General features: G+C 45.8%; 1 protein-coding gene across 8 annotated transcripts in view; it reads right to left on the bottom strand.

The window, feature by feature from the left end:
* Nucleotides 1-7952, bottom strand: part of LOC113406352 (lysine-specific demethylase 6A) — a 283935-nt gene extending 275983 nt beyond the window's left edge. For 7 of the 8 annotated variants that reach the window (XM_026650736.1, XM_026650746.1, XM_026650739.1 and 4 more), the window contains exons 1-2: nt 7680-7952; nt 7407-7470 (exon numbers count right to left, since the gene is read on the bottom strand). In XM_026650736.1, coding sequence (XP_026506521.1) covers nt 7407-7470; nt 7680-7843 — 228 coding nt within the window. In that variant the 5' untranslated portion in view covers nt 7844-7952. Of the gene's footprint in view, nt 1-7003; nt 7065-7406; nt 7471-7679 lie in introns of those variants that run through there. The other variant, XM_026650767.2, reaches the window with a different exon arrangement.
* Nucleotides 7953-15114: the final 7162 nt, after the last annotated feature.

Below are 15114 nucleotides of genomic sequence, written 5' to 3'. Positions count from 1 at the left end.
CTGTTTTTATGGCTTCCCCCAATCTTTGTACAGTTGAACTGATTAAGTAAAGCAAACGGCTTTACAAGCAGAGGGATGCAAAGGATAACCAACAAGTCTTTAAACATGTCTAGAATATTTTCTATTTAATAAGTGCCATATTCTGAATATATGAATGAACTTTTCAGACCATACTATCAGCACTCATTTCAGAAGACATGCATAACACATATTTGTGGCCTTGCTACTGAAAAGTAATACGCCTAACAGATTCACATCAATGGGGGAGGGATAGCTCAGTGGTTTGAGCATTGGCCTGCTAAATCCAGGGTTGTGAGTTCAATCCTTGAGGAAGCCATTTAGGGATCTGGGGATTGGTCCTGCTTTGAGCAGGGGGTTGGACTAGATGACCTCCTGAGGTCCCTTCCAAGTCTGGAATAACAGGATCATACAAAGGCTCACGAGAGTCAAGTGACCACATTTACCCACAAATGGCAAAGACACAAGTGAGTTAACAACATCATCCGAGATGAAGATAGACAAACTCTGCACCATTTGGTTATTTTTTTTAGATAGACAGATTAGAGAGAGAGAGAGAGAGAGAGAGAGAGAGATAGCGCGTTTAAAGAATTTCAGAAATAGATTTGAGATTTTGCGATTTTACATGGACTATTTTGTATTTCTCCTCCTTTAAAGCCAGACTCCATTAGTATCATGAATACACCTATACACAGCTCAAAGGAAGGAAGCGTTATGATTATGATACCGGGCTGGAATTCAACATACCTGGGTTTTATTCCCATCTTTGCCACACATTTCCTGTGTGACCTCAGGAAAGTTACCTACTCTCGCTGTGCTTCAACTCACCATCTGTTAAATGATACTACTTCCATTTCTTCCCCTCCCACTATCCTTGCCTGGCATATCTATTTTCAATGTAAAATGTTCATAGATTTTAAGGCCAGAAGATACCAATATAATCTAGTTGAGTGATTCTCAACCTATTTACCATTGTGGGCCGTATATGCAGCTCTCTGTGTTATGTGGCCTGCATCCACACAAATATATATATACTACCTGTATGGCCCTGAAGATGTCACACGGGACACAGCTATGTGCTGATTGGGCAGGAAGCAGTCCACGGCTTCAGAACCACTGATCTAGTCTGACCTCCTGCATAACAGGCTGTAGAACTTCCTCAAAATAATTCCTGTTTGAACCAGAGCATCTCTTTTAGAAAAAGATTTCAGGGTAAGTACTGCATTATGTATATTACTCCTTGGGAAATTCTGTGCCACTGCGCAATGCAGAATTTTGCAGAAATTAATGTTGTGCACGCAGAATTACCATCCCCGCCACCCACAGAAATGGGCTGCAGAGATGTTGCCCACTACTAAGGGCCACTGGACCTGGCAGAGCCCAGCTCGCAAATAGAAGACATGGGGTGGGAGCTGGAAGGTTCCCAGCAGCTGCAGTTCCCAGCACGCCCTGAAGGAAAGAGGCAGCAGCGCACAGGAAACTCCGTGTAAGCCCAGGACCCAACATCAGGCTGTTTCTCCCTCTGGATTCCTGGTCCTAGGGGTTAGAGGGTGTGAGTGTCTGGGCTGGAGCGGGGGGGCCGCAGCTGGTCTCAGGTGGGGGCAGGGGGAGTAGGTGTCTGTGCTGGGGGGAGGGGTTGTGAGTGTCTGGCACCCAGGGAGGGCTCTGGAGGGTAGAAGGTGACAGAGAAACTGGAAGCAAGCTGTCCTAGGGGTTTCTTTAACTCGCTGCTCAGACATACTTCCTGACAGGTATTTTTAAATAAATTACATAATCACACCAGTTTCAATTATTTTGGTAGTGTTATTTTGATAAATAAAATTTGCAGAATTCTAAAATATTGTGCACAGAATTTTTAATTTTTTTGGCACAGAATGCCCCCAGGAGTAGTATATGCATATCAACTAGCACAATGCCCCCTCCCCACCCTCAAAATCTGTCGCAGCCTCTAGGCACTACTGTAACAGCAATACTCATACCATATGACATTTGGAAAGCTACAAAAATGAGCTAGAGTATCTTATTTATATTATTCCACACTAATGTCCATAACGCCTCTCTTGATTTATGACAAGAAATCTGGCTGAAATTCAAACACTACTTATGCTACATCGAGTACTAAAACTTTTTGAACATGCACAAACCTTGAGAGCTAACAACATTGATTTGTTGAATAAGTCAATATTTTGTAACAGATGAAGCATCAGACCTACAAACATGACAGAGGAATATTGCACCCTTTAAGTAAAGTAAGTGTCTACACACACTTATTTTTTAAAAATGTTTTAAAATAGAATACTGTACACCCAGGAATAATGGAACATATTCAACCATTTCTTCCACTGGGGCTTTTTTAAAAATCTATGCCTTTAAGCTCAAGCAGACCTGGAATACAGAAAGACAACCAACCAATCTGAAATCCATACACCCACTTCCAATATCTAAGAAATTTTACTTGTAGGATTTTACTTCAAACTGCTCAAGATACTTCAAAACAAGACCAGCAACTCAAGTTTCCAGGTATGGTACTGCTTGCAAAATTGTAACTTGCTTCACCTTCCTCCACATTCATATAAGCATGTTAGACAATTGATTTTAATAAACATAAGGAAAATTTGGAATTTATTAACATGATCTATGAAGCAACAGCTCAGTAATAATTTACAGAACATGGATTACACCACCCCCTCTTTAGAGCACTTTTACACAAGTCTCATGGTACCAATACCCAAGTTCCCCTGCTCCCAGCACTGCCATTATATTAGACAAGCAGTGTAATTATTTTAAAGCAAATGTTTCTCTTCTGTTCCGGTGAAAACAAATTAATCCAAAAGATTTTTTTAAAAGGCTCAAAAATAAGTCACTGTACTACACTTAGATTTTTCTACTAAAATATTTTCCTTAACTACTTTTCAAGCACTCTGCTATAATTAAAAAATAAGGATGCTGAATTATATGTTAGCAGAAAATTGACAGCCAGCATTAAAGGGATACAGTCAACTTAATTCACACTGGCAGTAAAATATTTGTAAACACACTGCTACAAGTAATACCTAGCATAAGAATAATGGAAAGATCAGCACAGGGAAAGAATATTGTGTTTTGTGCATTTGATAGCACTGCACATAGCTACTTAATTATTTTTCCCTGTTTGCGTGGGGCGTCTTCACAACAGGGGAGATGCAAACTCTTTCATAATAGAAATTGTATAAAACTTGTGAAGGAGACTGAAGCACAGATGTAGTATATGAAACTACTTTTACTTTTTTAATCAATTAGACTTCAAAGTTGCTTGTCTTTAAATAATAACATGTTTGATTTTGAACAGTATATTCCAAATTGATTAGACTCAATGAATAGGGGAGTTAGTAACAGTCCTGAACCCAATATATTACATAAGCTGCAGAATTCTAATACAAAAGCCAAACAATTACATTTTATTAAATGAAGGTTTGTCACGAGGAATAAATGTCAACTTTGACTAAATACCACAAGAACATTAATAAGGGCTCCCCTTGCAATCTAATTCCAATATTATAACTCTTCCCTTCTCCTCCAAGCATTTTTTTAAGCCTTCACTACCTGAGAAAAGCAGGAACAAGGGAAGGAAAGTATCAGATGTATTCAAACTACTGGAGACATCAAGATACCAAAGAGTGCCTTTTGCACCTTCATGTCTGACCTTCTAGTGAACAGCTGAGAGATATTTCCTATAAAACTGGTTTCAGTGCACCAGTAACAAGGATCTCAGCATTTCAATTAGGATACAAGAGCCTTCCATCCTATACCCAGGCTCTCCCCGCCCCATAAAAAGCCATACTAATCGCAGAGATTGAAAGCACACCTTCCAAACTAATATTTTCAGGATTCATTGTTGCAAAATAAAGTTGAAAGTTTTGAAAACAGTAATTCTTCAGTTTTATATCACCACACAATAATGCCAAAATACACAATTACATAATACATCAAAGTTTCAATTTTGTCCAGCCTATAATGCATGCAATACATTGTTCAGTGACATAACATGCATCTACTCTAGACCAGACTTTCAATATACCACAGAACACAAGGTGTGTGGGTCCAATGTTATAATATACACACCATTCTGATTTGTTAAGTGTGAGGGCAGCACCCAATGAAATTCATTCTACAATGACACATCCTACAGAGCATTACCACCTTACAAGACAGGACCTCTAGTGTCAGACTATAATCCTTATTCTCAGCAAGTGCTCAGAGGGAGAAAGGAGTAAACTCCCTCCTAGGTGGAACACAGGACTGTCTTCCCCCTTTCCTTTGAGAATTATTTTAGTCTCAGGGAGGCTATCAGAAATAAGGAGGACCATGATCCTAACCTTCTTCGCACTCTAGCCAGTAGAGCTTGACAGACATAGGAGGGGTAGTCACATTGCAACCACCTTCTATGAATGGGAACATCAGTAAGAATTCTGCCTCTAAGGGTATGTCTACACTGCAATTAGACACCCGCAGCTGGACTGTGCCAGTTGACTCAGAATAAGGGGCTGTTTAATTGCAGTGTAGAGTTTGGGCTCTGCAGCCCATGCTCTGGGAACCTCCCACCTCACAGGGGTCCCTAGAACCTGGATTCCAGTGCGAGCCCGAACATCTACACCACAATTAAACAGCCCCTTAGCCCAATCCCGAGTTAGCTGGCACGGGCCAGCTGTGGTTTTTAAAAGCAATGTAGATATACTCTAAGACAATTCCTCCTTGAACTCCTCCTGAAACAATATGACTCCACGCTTCTCCCAATGTGCGACTGAGTAAACAGCACAACAGAGTCCTTAATGTTTTGGCTAGTGAATTCTGAATTATGCAGATAGGATTTCATAACTAGAGAGTCTAGGAGTTTTGTTAGCTATTGTTCTTTCATGCACAGACTTAATTAAATTATTCTAACTCCAGGAACAGTACAACAGAATTGCAGGTTACAGCAAAATACATGGCTGTTATGTCACTTCTAGCAATAAAAAATTACCTATCAAATGTTGATGACCTGTTCTGTCATCCAGCCTAAATCCCTCCCAGTGCAAGGCTAGATCGAACAGTATATATGTAAGCTTCACATGCGAGAAGTGACCAGAGCATAAGTAGTGCATCTTAAACTATATTAACTTTGAATCATGCTAGGACAGTAACTTAAACAATCTTGAAGTAACACAAGCTAAATTTGTAAATAGAATGAAACTTTTTTGCATGAATTTCTTGCCAAATACTTTGTATTGAATAGTAACATTCTGATTCTTTTACTCTCCAAATAATTCTCTTGATTTGTCATTTCTAAATGACAAATTTTAGTCAGAAATCATTTCGCAAGGTAACCTGCATCTTACGTATTTCCAGTATGCAGAGCCAGAAAATGTTACAAGGAAAATTCAGATAGAAGATTGGGATATTTGCCTATTTATATTAATTTTACAGACTTCATGTGTTCACATAATAAAAAGGTAACATCTAACGCATTTGTAGAAGTCTGCTTCAAAAGTCACAAAATATACCACATTATATTATTGTATCAGACATATTGCCATATAAACACTAAACACTAAATTCATCAATTAAAATACAAATACACAGGATGGCAAGAATCAAATCTTAGCGGTTAGAATTGAATTTGCTTTACTACTTGATTTCACAAAACACAAACTACAAGGTAATGTACTGAAGTTGCAAGAGACCTGTAAGGAACAGCATAAACATCCTAATTTTTTTTTTTTTTTAAGTGTTCTCAAACTCCACCTCAAAGTCAGTTTCTAGTGATTCTCAGTACTATTTAAAGGTTCCTATTATAACATCTACATATTAGATGTCAATTAAAATAATAAAGATGTAAGTGATTTGATGTCATGCTCCCATCTCATAGATATATTGAAAAGTTTGTCAAAAACTTTAAACTCATAAGCAACAAGCAAAACCTTATTTTGTAAAACATAAGCTCAAAGAAAAATGTTTTTGAAAAAATTCTAATATTAAGCTTTGCCATTATGCCAGAAAGAAATTTACCCTATATTGAGGCCTTAAATACTGAATTCAACACACTTGGAGATATGGTTTGAAAATCAGACAAGAATAATGGAAAGGACATATTCATGTAAAAACATTCGCATCCAGCATGGACACAATAGGATGAGAGAAGTGTCAAATGCAAAGCTACTAAATCCAACGTAGAAACCAGAGGAATATCAAATAGCTCAATATCTATTGCTGCAACGGGGCTATCTATTAATGGGTTCCAATTATTTTGTACACAAATGTTTTCCTCCTGTTTTCAGTCTTAAGATACAAACTGACAGATACTCCAGCTGCACAGCCTTTGTCACTAGCTTGTGGATGGGGAGCTAAATGTGCTACAGGTTGATAAGGATTATGCCAGCTCTGCAAACGCTGTATTTAGGAAAGCAACGAGAAGAATCTTGCAATGCGCAAGAGAGTTTGCCTTAACCACAGTGGGGGGTTACACATTTCAGCCGATGTGTATATTCATTCCTACTATTTATTTCCCTGTTTACCTCCCCCCTCCCCTTTCTCTTTCTCCTCCCTGTCCGGCCATCTTGGGCCGACAGGAGCAGCCATTACTTAACTAAATGACAGGGCCAACAACTTTTCACAGAAACAAACGTGTGCGTATAAAGACCAGGCAGGCTCCAGACTGTGCCATTCCCTAGGAGCAGCGCAGGAGCGGGGCAGCCGGGGAGTCACTCCGCTACAAGTTACACATTTCAGGCAGCTGGATCCAGCCAACAAACAAGTCACTTAGCGACTGACTCCGAAGCGACACACAACTCCCGCACTAGAGCGATCCCAACCCAAGAGGCCGCGTTTCCGCCGCTCCAGCCAACAGCGGGGTGAGGGGCGCAGGCCCGGGATTTGGCAGGGAGCGCGCAGCCTGAGCCCAATACAAACGGGGTTAAAATCACTAGGGAGGGTCCGAGGGAAACCAACGTCAGCAGCGCCGCACACCCACCCTCTCGGGCCACCCCGCGCTCCTCGCCGCTTGCTCCAGAGCCGGAGACTCCGGCCTGACGCGCAGGCACTTTCCGTCCCAGTTCTGAGCAAGCCCCAGAAAGTGCCTGAGAGAAGCCGCAGGCCGCGCTCCGTGCCCGCTCCCCGGGCTGTACGTGCGCTCGGGGGGCAGCTCCGGGCTGTATGTGCCCGGCGGGGCGGGGGAGGGCTCCTAACACACACGGAGCGCCAGGAGAGAGGCGAGGGGCGAGCCCGTAGGCCAGGGGGGAGCGCAGTGCCCCAGCGCGTCTCTCCCCCCGGGCTGTGGCGGTGCCACCCCATGCCCACGCGCACACACACGCCGTGCAGGCTCGGGGGGAGGGTGGCGGGGCTGGGCTGGCTCCCTCCTCCCCCCATCCTCTTACCTTTAACAGCAAGGCCTTCGTTCTGGCGCCATCTTCATGAAGCCTCAGAAACCCGAAGACTCGGCTGCGGAGGGGGAGCGGGAGGGGGAGAGAAGCACAAGGCGCAGCGTTAGTCAGGGAGAAGCCCCCGCACGGGCTCGCTGACAGAGCGCGGCCGGCCGGGAGCCCGCACAAGCCCCGCACGGAGACGGGCGCCCTGGCCCTGCCCGAGCTGGGCGCCGCGGCAGGGAGGGGAGAGCGGCGGGACACGGAGGCGGGGGGGGGCGCGGGTACCTGTCGAGGCCGGAGAGGGCTGCTCTCTCCTCGGCTGTCAGGCTGGCGAAGTCCTCCTCGCTCTGGCCGTTCGCTTTCCCCGCCGCCATTTTCTTTTCCTCATCACCGAAAGGAGCAGCAGAGGCGGCGGCAGCGGCGGCGAGCGACACTCCGCACGATTTCATGGAAACGCAGCGTAATTAACTCACAATCACAACCGCCCCCCCGGCGCGCCCCCAACGCCCCCCAGTGCCGGGCGGGGCGGGGCGCCCGACACACACACCACAACTTTTATTACAACAACAACAGCCGGCAGGGAGGGGGAGGGAGGGAGGCGGGGGGAAGCCCCGCAGCTCGGAGGAGGAGGGAGGGGGAAGAGCGCCCCAGCGCTGGAGGCTCGGGGGGAGGAGGAAGAAGAGGAGGAGGCTGCAGGCGGCGATGGCGGCGGAGCCGTGTTTACATCGCTGCTGCGCTGCTGGCCCCGGCGGCGCGGGGTGAGTGGAGTCGGGGTGACAGGGTCCCCCCGCCCGCCCGCGCAGGGTATATTTGTTGCCTGTACAAACTTCCCCAGCAGCTGCACAAAGTTGTTGTAATTGTGTCACACAGCGAACCCCACGCCGCCACCGTGACCCCCTTGCCCCCCCGCCCGCCCGGGTCCGTCCAGCCAATCGCCGCCTGCCCAGCGCTGCACGTGACCTTTGTTGACTTACGTCAGTCATAGCGCTCTTCCACCACTGCGCTCCAGCTTGGTTGGCCCGCTCTGCGCCCGCCCCGTAACTGCCATCACGTCATTGGTCCAGGGGATGTCCAGGGGGCAGGATTTGGTGGGGAATCTGCTTGCTATTGGTACAATGTCTCGTCAGTCAGAGAGCTTTGTCAGTTACTCAGGCACAGCAAGTTTGTGTGCATTCATTAAATAACAAGGGGGGAGCACGGTGGGGAGCGGCAGGTCGGGGGGCGGGGGGTTCCGCTCCTCTGGAGCTGGGAGCGTTTCTAGCTCGCGGGGTAGAGCGTACACCGGGGCCCCTCGCGCTACGGGGCCCGGGGCCCGCTCCGGCGGCGATGCGGGGGCGGGGGGCAGCAGTTGTTGAAGAGCCGCCCCTCCCCCCGGGGCTGGGCGTAGGGCGTGGTTCTCCCTGGCACCGCCGGATAATCATGGCTCCCGCCGCGGGAGCGGTGCGTCTCCGGCCCCGCGCGCTGGCGGGGGAGCCTCAGGGGGGCCGCGCGGAGGACGCCGCTTGCGATGCTAGAAGGTCTCCCCGGCAGCGGCCTCCGCCTGGCCCGCGGGAGCAGTAGCCGGGCTGCTCTAGGGAGACTCCCTACTGCACCCCCCCCCCCCGCGCGCCGGGCCAAAGGAGGCGACAGTCGCGGGGCTGTGCCTGGGTCCCCCCCGTCAGTGAAAGCGGGGCCGGAGTCGGGCTGCGCGGTCAGGAGCCACCGCCTCGGGCTCAGCGGCCCCTGCGCTGGGTTGTGATAAGTGATTCGGGCCCCCGGCAGCCCGTGACAGGCGGACTTGCTGGGGCTCCCGGGTGTAGCCACGTGGCTCTGCGCACACACGGGGTGGGGCAGGTCGCACAACTCCCCTCTAGAAAGCTCTTAGACCGCGGGTGTCCCGGCAGGAGCGGGGAATCTCCAGCCCACCTTTCTGAGCGCTGGGAGTGAGCCCAGCTCACGGGAGCACAGAGGGAAAGTGCAAAAGATGAGCGAGAGAAAACCCCCGGAAGGCGGGGGTCACCTCCATCGCCCTCTCACGTTTATTTTTTCTTTAATCTGTGCGTTGAGATAAGGAATATGGGAATTTACTTTTTTGAAGACGTGTGAAGCAGCCTATTAATGCTTCACCTCAGCACTGAGGTTCCTGAAACTTTGCATGTGCAAGTGGATTTGGAGCTAGCCAGAATATTGTGGAAAGACACTCCATGATTTAAAATATAAAAACATAACTACTTGCATTGTTTATTTGCTCTTGAATAAGGCCTGGCCTGTACACAGTTTTTGCGCTTGAGGCTTTGGGATTATTTAGTTCCTGCCTCCTCCCCAAATTACCCAGAAACTCAAAACACTTCTATTTCATAATTCAGTTAATTCACACATATTTAAACTGATTGGGATAGCCAGGAAATTCCAAGGTTTTTTTCATGTGATGAAATCATGCTTGTCTGTTACATTTATTAGGGAGTAGACCCTCAGCTGTTGTACCTTGGCATAGCTCACAGCTTGCACCCTCCCTTTAAAAGGGGTGAACAACAATTTTCTCAAACTCCTGTCATACCACACCACTCTTTTTTCCTCCGCCCTGCCCCACTTATGGCTCGAGTGGCTGGAAAGGCTGCCTGTCTCCTCTCTCTGGCAGTCAGATTTCCTCTGCTCTGAGTGGGCATGACTTCAGACGCATATTCTGAAATGGCAGTTGGGATGGTGACTGGATCAAAGACCAACCCCTGCCTTAGACCAGCAGGGGGAGGTAAGGATGTTTTGGCAGAGCCCTATGTCTCCCTTTTGATCTCCAACCTCTTCTATACAAGGGTTTTTTAAGGGACACGCTGGAGATGTTCTATCTCAGACTGGTGTTCAATCACTGAGGCTGTCTCATTCTGCCCCATTACAGTGGGTAGTATCTTAGTCCTCAAATTGTCTCACTGATATCAGTGGGGTACTTGTGGGGTAGAGCACTGCTTAGTGTGAATAAGGGTGTCAGAAAGCATATCCTCAGCAGGGATATTCAGGAGAGAAACTACCTCTGTTGTTTCAGTATCTCAATTAGCACCTGGGGCTTCCAGCTTAACTCCTTTGTTCACCAGTTATCAATCTGCCCTTTTCAGGTCACCTCGTACTGCTCTAGGCACCCAAATCTTCTGCTTAAAACTCATTCCCTCCCCTACAACCAGGCTGACATGGCACCTCATCCAGCTTTCCAGTTGTCTCTCCATCAGCCACTTCATGCAACTATACTCCCCTCCCTCCTACTTCACTCAGCCCCCACCTTCCATCTTCACTTAGGGCAGTGGTTCTCAAACTATTGTACTGGTGACCCCTTTCACAGAGCAAGCCTCTGAGTGCAATCCCCCCTCCCCCAAATTAAAAACACTTGTTTATATATTTAACACCATTATAAATGCTGGAGGCTTTGGGGTGGAGGCTGACAGCTCGTGACCCCATATAATAACCTTGCTACCCCCTTAGGGGTCCCAACCCCCAGTTTGAGAACCCCTGACTTAGGGGGTCAAACTGAGGAAAAAAGAGAGATTCTTCCAAGCTCTATGCATTGCATAAGCTTTGCTCCAGTTGCAATCCCTCACTTTTAGCTTTTAAGACATAGGAACTAGAGAGGCCTGTGCTTAGAGCCCCTGCTCCTGGAGTCATCTGATTATATCAGAATCTTATCTTTCATTTCATAAAAGTAAGTTTCTAGCCCTCATGATTGTGAAGAAAAGCTTGACAATGTGAAATGACTGTTACCAAGCAGCAATGTCTGCCTGAGTCTGCAGACAGTCTGAAACAATAGCCCACCCTTCCCAAGCAGATGCACCCTAGCCTAGTTGTCTCCTGGGAGATGGGGCCTAAACCCATTCCCACCCCTACTTTCCTAGGGAAGAGAAGAGAGCCCTATGCCACTCTCCTACCTCTAAGTATCTGTCAGGGTAGGAAAATTCCCTGCCACTCCAAGTGGGGACTGTGCTGGTCATGGTGCCGGGGCAGAGATTCGGGGAATCCTGTGTCATGGTATATTTAGGACACTCAATTGCCTTAACCTCACCCTACTCACTGTAGATTATACAAATGTTCAAACTATAATAATGCACGCTCTCCTTAGCTTCTCAGTGAGGTTCTGATGCCCTGCTGGGCTCTGTTAGCCTCCTTTGACTTTGCTCCTTATTTGCTAGTTAAAAAAAAACAAAAGTGGTATTCTCACAACTACTTTCAACAGCTGGATGGCGAAATCAAATGTCAAAATGTAGTAGATTTAGCAGATCTCCATAATGTTATCCTCCTTTTCTTTCATGCTTTCATCATCAGTGAAATAATTAATGTTGACATTTAAAGTATCATTTAGCATCTCATTAACTCCTCACTGGAATGACAGGAGTTGTTCATAAATCTCAGAGAGATACTTTCAAGCTTTCTGTGGGATAACATGGGATCAGTTATACTCTGTTCACATTCTGAAGATTTTCATTGCAAATATAATGGCTAACACTTTTTTTTTTTTTTAACGAAAGCTGAAATCCTGGAGAACAAAGTGGCAGCCTGACCCCAGTGTCCATATGCTCTATTGACCCAGCTCAAATCCTATCTCTGTGTTTCCCTCACCACCCAGCTCTGAGCAAACCTGCTTACAGGAGTCCCCCAAACACCAGAGAAAAAAAGAAAGTGTATTTACATTCAGATACAAATTTGCATATAATCCCTCTCTTCCCCATCAATTCTCCCACACACTACACACCCTTCCATCAGTTGTCTCCCCCAAGCAGGGGCGGCTCCAGGCACCAGCGTAGCAAGTGCATGCCCGGAGCGGCAAGCCGCGGGGGGCGGCGTGCCGGTCCCTGCGAGGGTGGCAGTCAGGCAGCCTTCAGCAGCGTGCCTGCGGGAGGTCCGCCAGTCCTGCGGTTTCGGCAGCAATTTGGCAGCGGGTACGCCAAAGCCGCGGGACCGGCAGATCACCTGCAGGAACGCCGCCGAAGGCCTCCTGACTGCCGTGCTTGGGGCGGCAAAAAACATAGAGCCACCCCTATCCCCAAGATACTCCTTTGTATCATGCATATTATTACCAATTTTTTTAAACCAAATGCAGGGAATGCAGTTTGTAACAGGTGTGTATGTATTTTTGCAGGCACAGTTGTTGTTTACCCATATGAAAATATGTCACATAATCTCTGTTCCCCAAATCTTTAGGTCACTGCTAATTTACTTTCAAAAGTTAGAACAACAGCTCAAATTCTGTAACAGATTTATATTAGAATATAATTATTTTAAATACTACTTTCTCTATTTTCAGACTGTTTCATCTTCTCTCCTCGAAAATTACATGATCTAAGATCCTTTCCACCAGATAAATTCATCAACCTGTCACTTAGGCCTGGTCTACACTAACACCCCAATTCGATCTAAGGTACGCAACTTCAGCTACGTGAATAACGTAGCTGAAGTCGACATACCTTAGTTCGAATTTACCGCGGTTCAGACGCGGTCCACACGCGGCAGGCAGGCTCCCCCGTCGACTCCGCGGTACTCCTCTCGCTGAGGTGGAGTACCGCAGTCGACGGCGAGCACTTCCTGGTTCGAATTATCGCGTCCAGACCAGACGCGATAAATCGAACCCGGAAGTTCGATTGCCAGCCGTCGAACTACCGCGGTAGTGTAGACAAGCCCTTAGAGGAAATGGATTTCTGTTGTAGTATCTGACTATGAAAAAGTGTAGTTAATGAAATTGGGGGCGGGGGAATCAAGATTTTTATTGTTGTGACTTAAATTTAGCATCTAACTTTACAAGTAAGATCTTTGGGGGCTCATTTTCCTCTTCCACCTTTACCTTCCAATGGCTTAATATACAGTATATGTTATTTAAAATGAGTATTTGAATGGAAACAATTAGACTCAAACTTAGAGCCTGCTCTCACACCCACGGAAGTCAATAACAAAACTCCCATTGATTTAAAGGAGTGCAAGATCATTGGATGTGCTAGGCCCATTCGTGAAAGGTAGCCATGATTTTGTGTGCCGCCCACACCACTTGATTTCAGAACTTGAGATTTGTTCAATAGTCTACTTTCCATGTGTATCACATAAAATATAACCCAATGCTTAAACCACTAGACCACACTGCCAAAAATAAGCCAGAGTAATAACTAGCATGTTAATAAGGAACCTTACATAATAAGGATACTACACCTCAGATAAGTTCTGTGATGCAATATTTGAAAATTTGTTTGTTTGTTTTTCTCTGAGGTGGTTCTCAAATTTTTCATAGTGTGGACCAAATCTTAATACAAAGATGATCTCATGGACACCTCTCGTCACATTCATGACCACTCAGACCATTCTTCCCTCCCATTTGGAATCACATGCCATCCCTGAATAGCTTTAAGCAGCACAATACAAGTATTAGCTAAAGAGGTTGGCACAAGATGCAAAGTGTAGATCTAGATTAAAACTTTCCCACAGTTCAAGATTGTTCAGCATTTGGGTTTGGGCCCATCTCTTTTAACTGGAAGAGCAGATTACTTACTGTACATCACCTAGATCAATGGTGAATTAGGCATCAAAACCAGATCTACTAGATTTATTTAGCGTGAGAGTTTGGTCATAGAAGCTGACTGTGTCACCTTTGCAACCTAATACTGAAGCAACCTATGTTGAAATCCTTACCCTAGGAGTTTTGTCATTGACTTCAGTGGGACCAGGATTTTACCCTTGAATTCCAGTACCTTCTGCTAACCTGGATGAATTCCTGGATCCCTTGCCATTATTCCGCCAAGAAATCAAGGAGTTAGAGACTTCAGTGGCAGCATCAAATATATATATATATATATATATTGACCAATGTACCTTCCATGTGAATAATCTGGAAGGATGTATGGATATAACTAACACAGCTGAAACTATGTGGCTAAAAATACAGAAGAGAAAGAACACCCAGCTGGAGTCCTCATTTTAAAGTGCAGGTATACTCTGAAAGGGGACTCTGTAAAAGTAGCATCATGGAGGTTTATGTTTGGGGGGGGGGTTGTCTCTTAAATACTGCAGACCTCAATTTACTCTGTTTAAATTTTTTTTTTTTTTACTAACTGCTCTGCAAACACCTTGTGATGTGAAAGTCAAGCTGTACAGTACTTTTTTAGCTCCTACCTCAACACCATAATGGAAATTCTGCCATCAGAAAACAGTAAAAAATTCTGTTGTTGATGCATGAGATAGAATAGAATGCAACTCAGTCTTCCATAATCATATTGACTCTGCAGTACTAAGTGGAGTAAAAAGTAGTAAAAATTAAATTTGTCAGTAGAGAAAGCAAATGTTACCTGGAACATTTAAGCCCTGATTCAGCTAAGTACTTCTGTTCTCCATGGCCCCAATTCAGCAAAGCATTTAAGCACATGCTTAACCTTTAGCACATTAGTAGTCCCACTGAAGTCAATTAAAGGACATGTGCTTGACGTTAAGCATTTGCTTAAGTGTTTAGCTGAATTGGGGCCAAAGAGAGCAGCTCTGTTGAGTAAGAAGGTGCCATTTTTACATAGTCACTTTTCTGACCATGTCAAGGCTGTATCCCCACTTTGAACTTTAGGGTACAAATGTAGGGGCCTGCATGAAAACTTCTAAGCTTAACTACCAGCTTAGCTCTGGTCCCGCTGCCACCATTCTCAATGGATTCCCTCCCTGGGAAGCCTTGAGAAACCTTTCACCAATTCCCTGGTGAATACAGATCCAAACCCCCCTTGGATCTTAAAACAAGGAG

This window comes from Terrapene carolina, unplaced genomic scaffold (assembly GCF_002925995.2).
Source record: "Terrapene carolina triunguis isolate 2854851 unplaced genomic scaffold, T_m_triunguis-2.0 Scaffold26, whole genome shotgun sequence".
Classification (NCBI taxonomy): domain Eukaryota; kingdom Metazoa; phylum Chordata; order Testudines; family Emydidae; genus Terrapene; species Terrapene triunguis.
The sequence above is the reverse complement of the archived record's forward strand: the minus strand, read 5'-3'. Positions and strand labels throughout refer to the sequence as shown.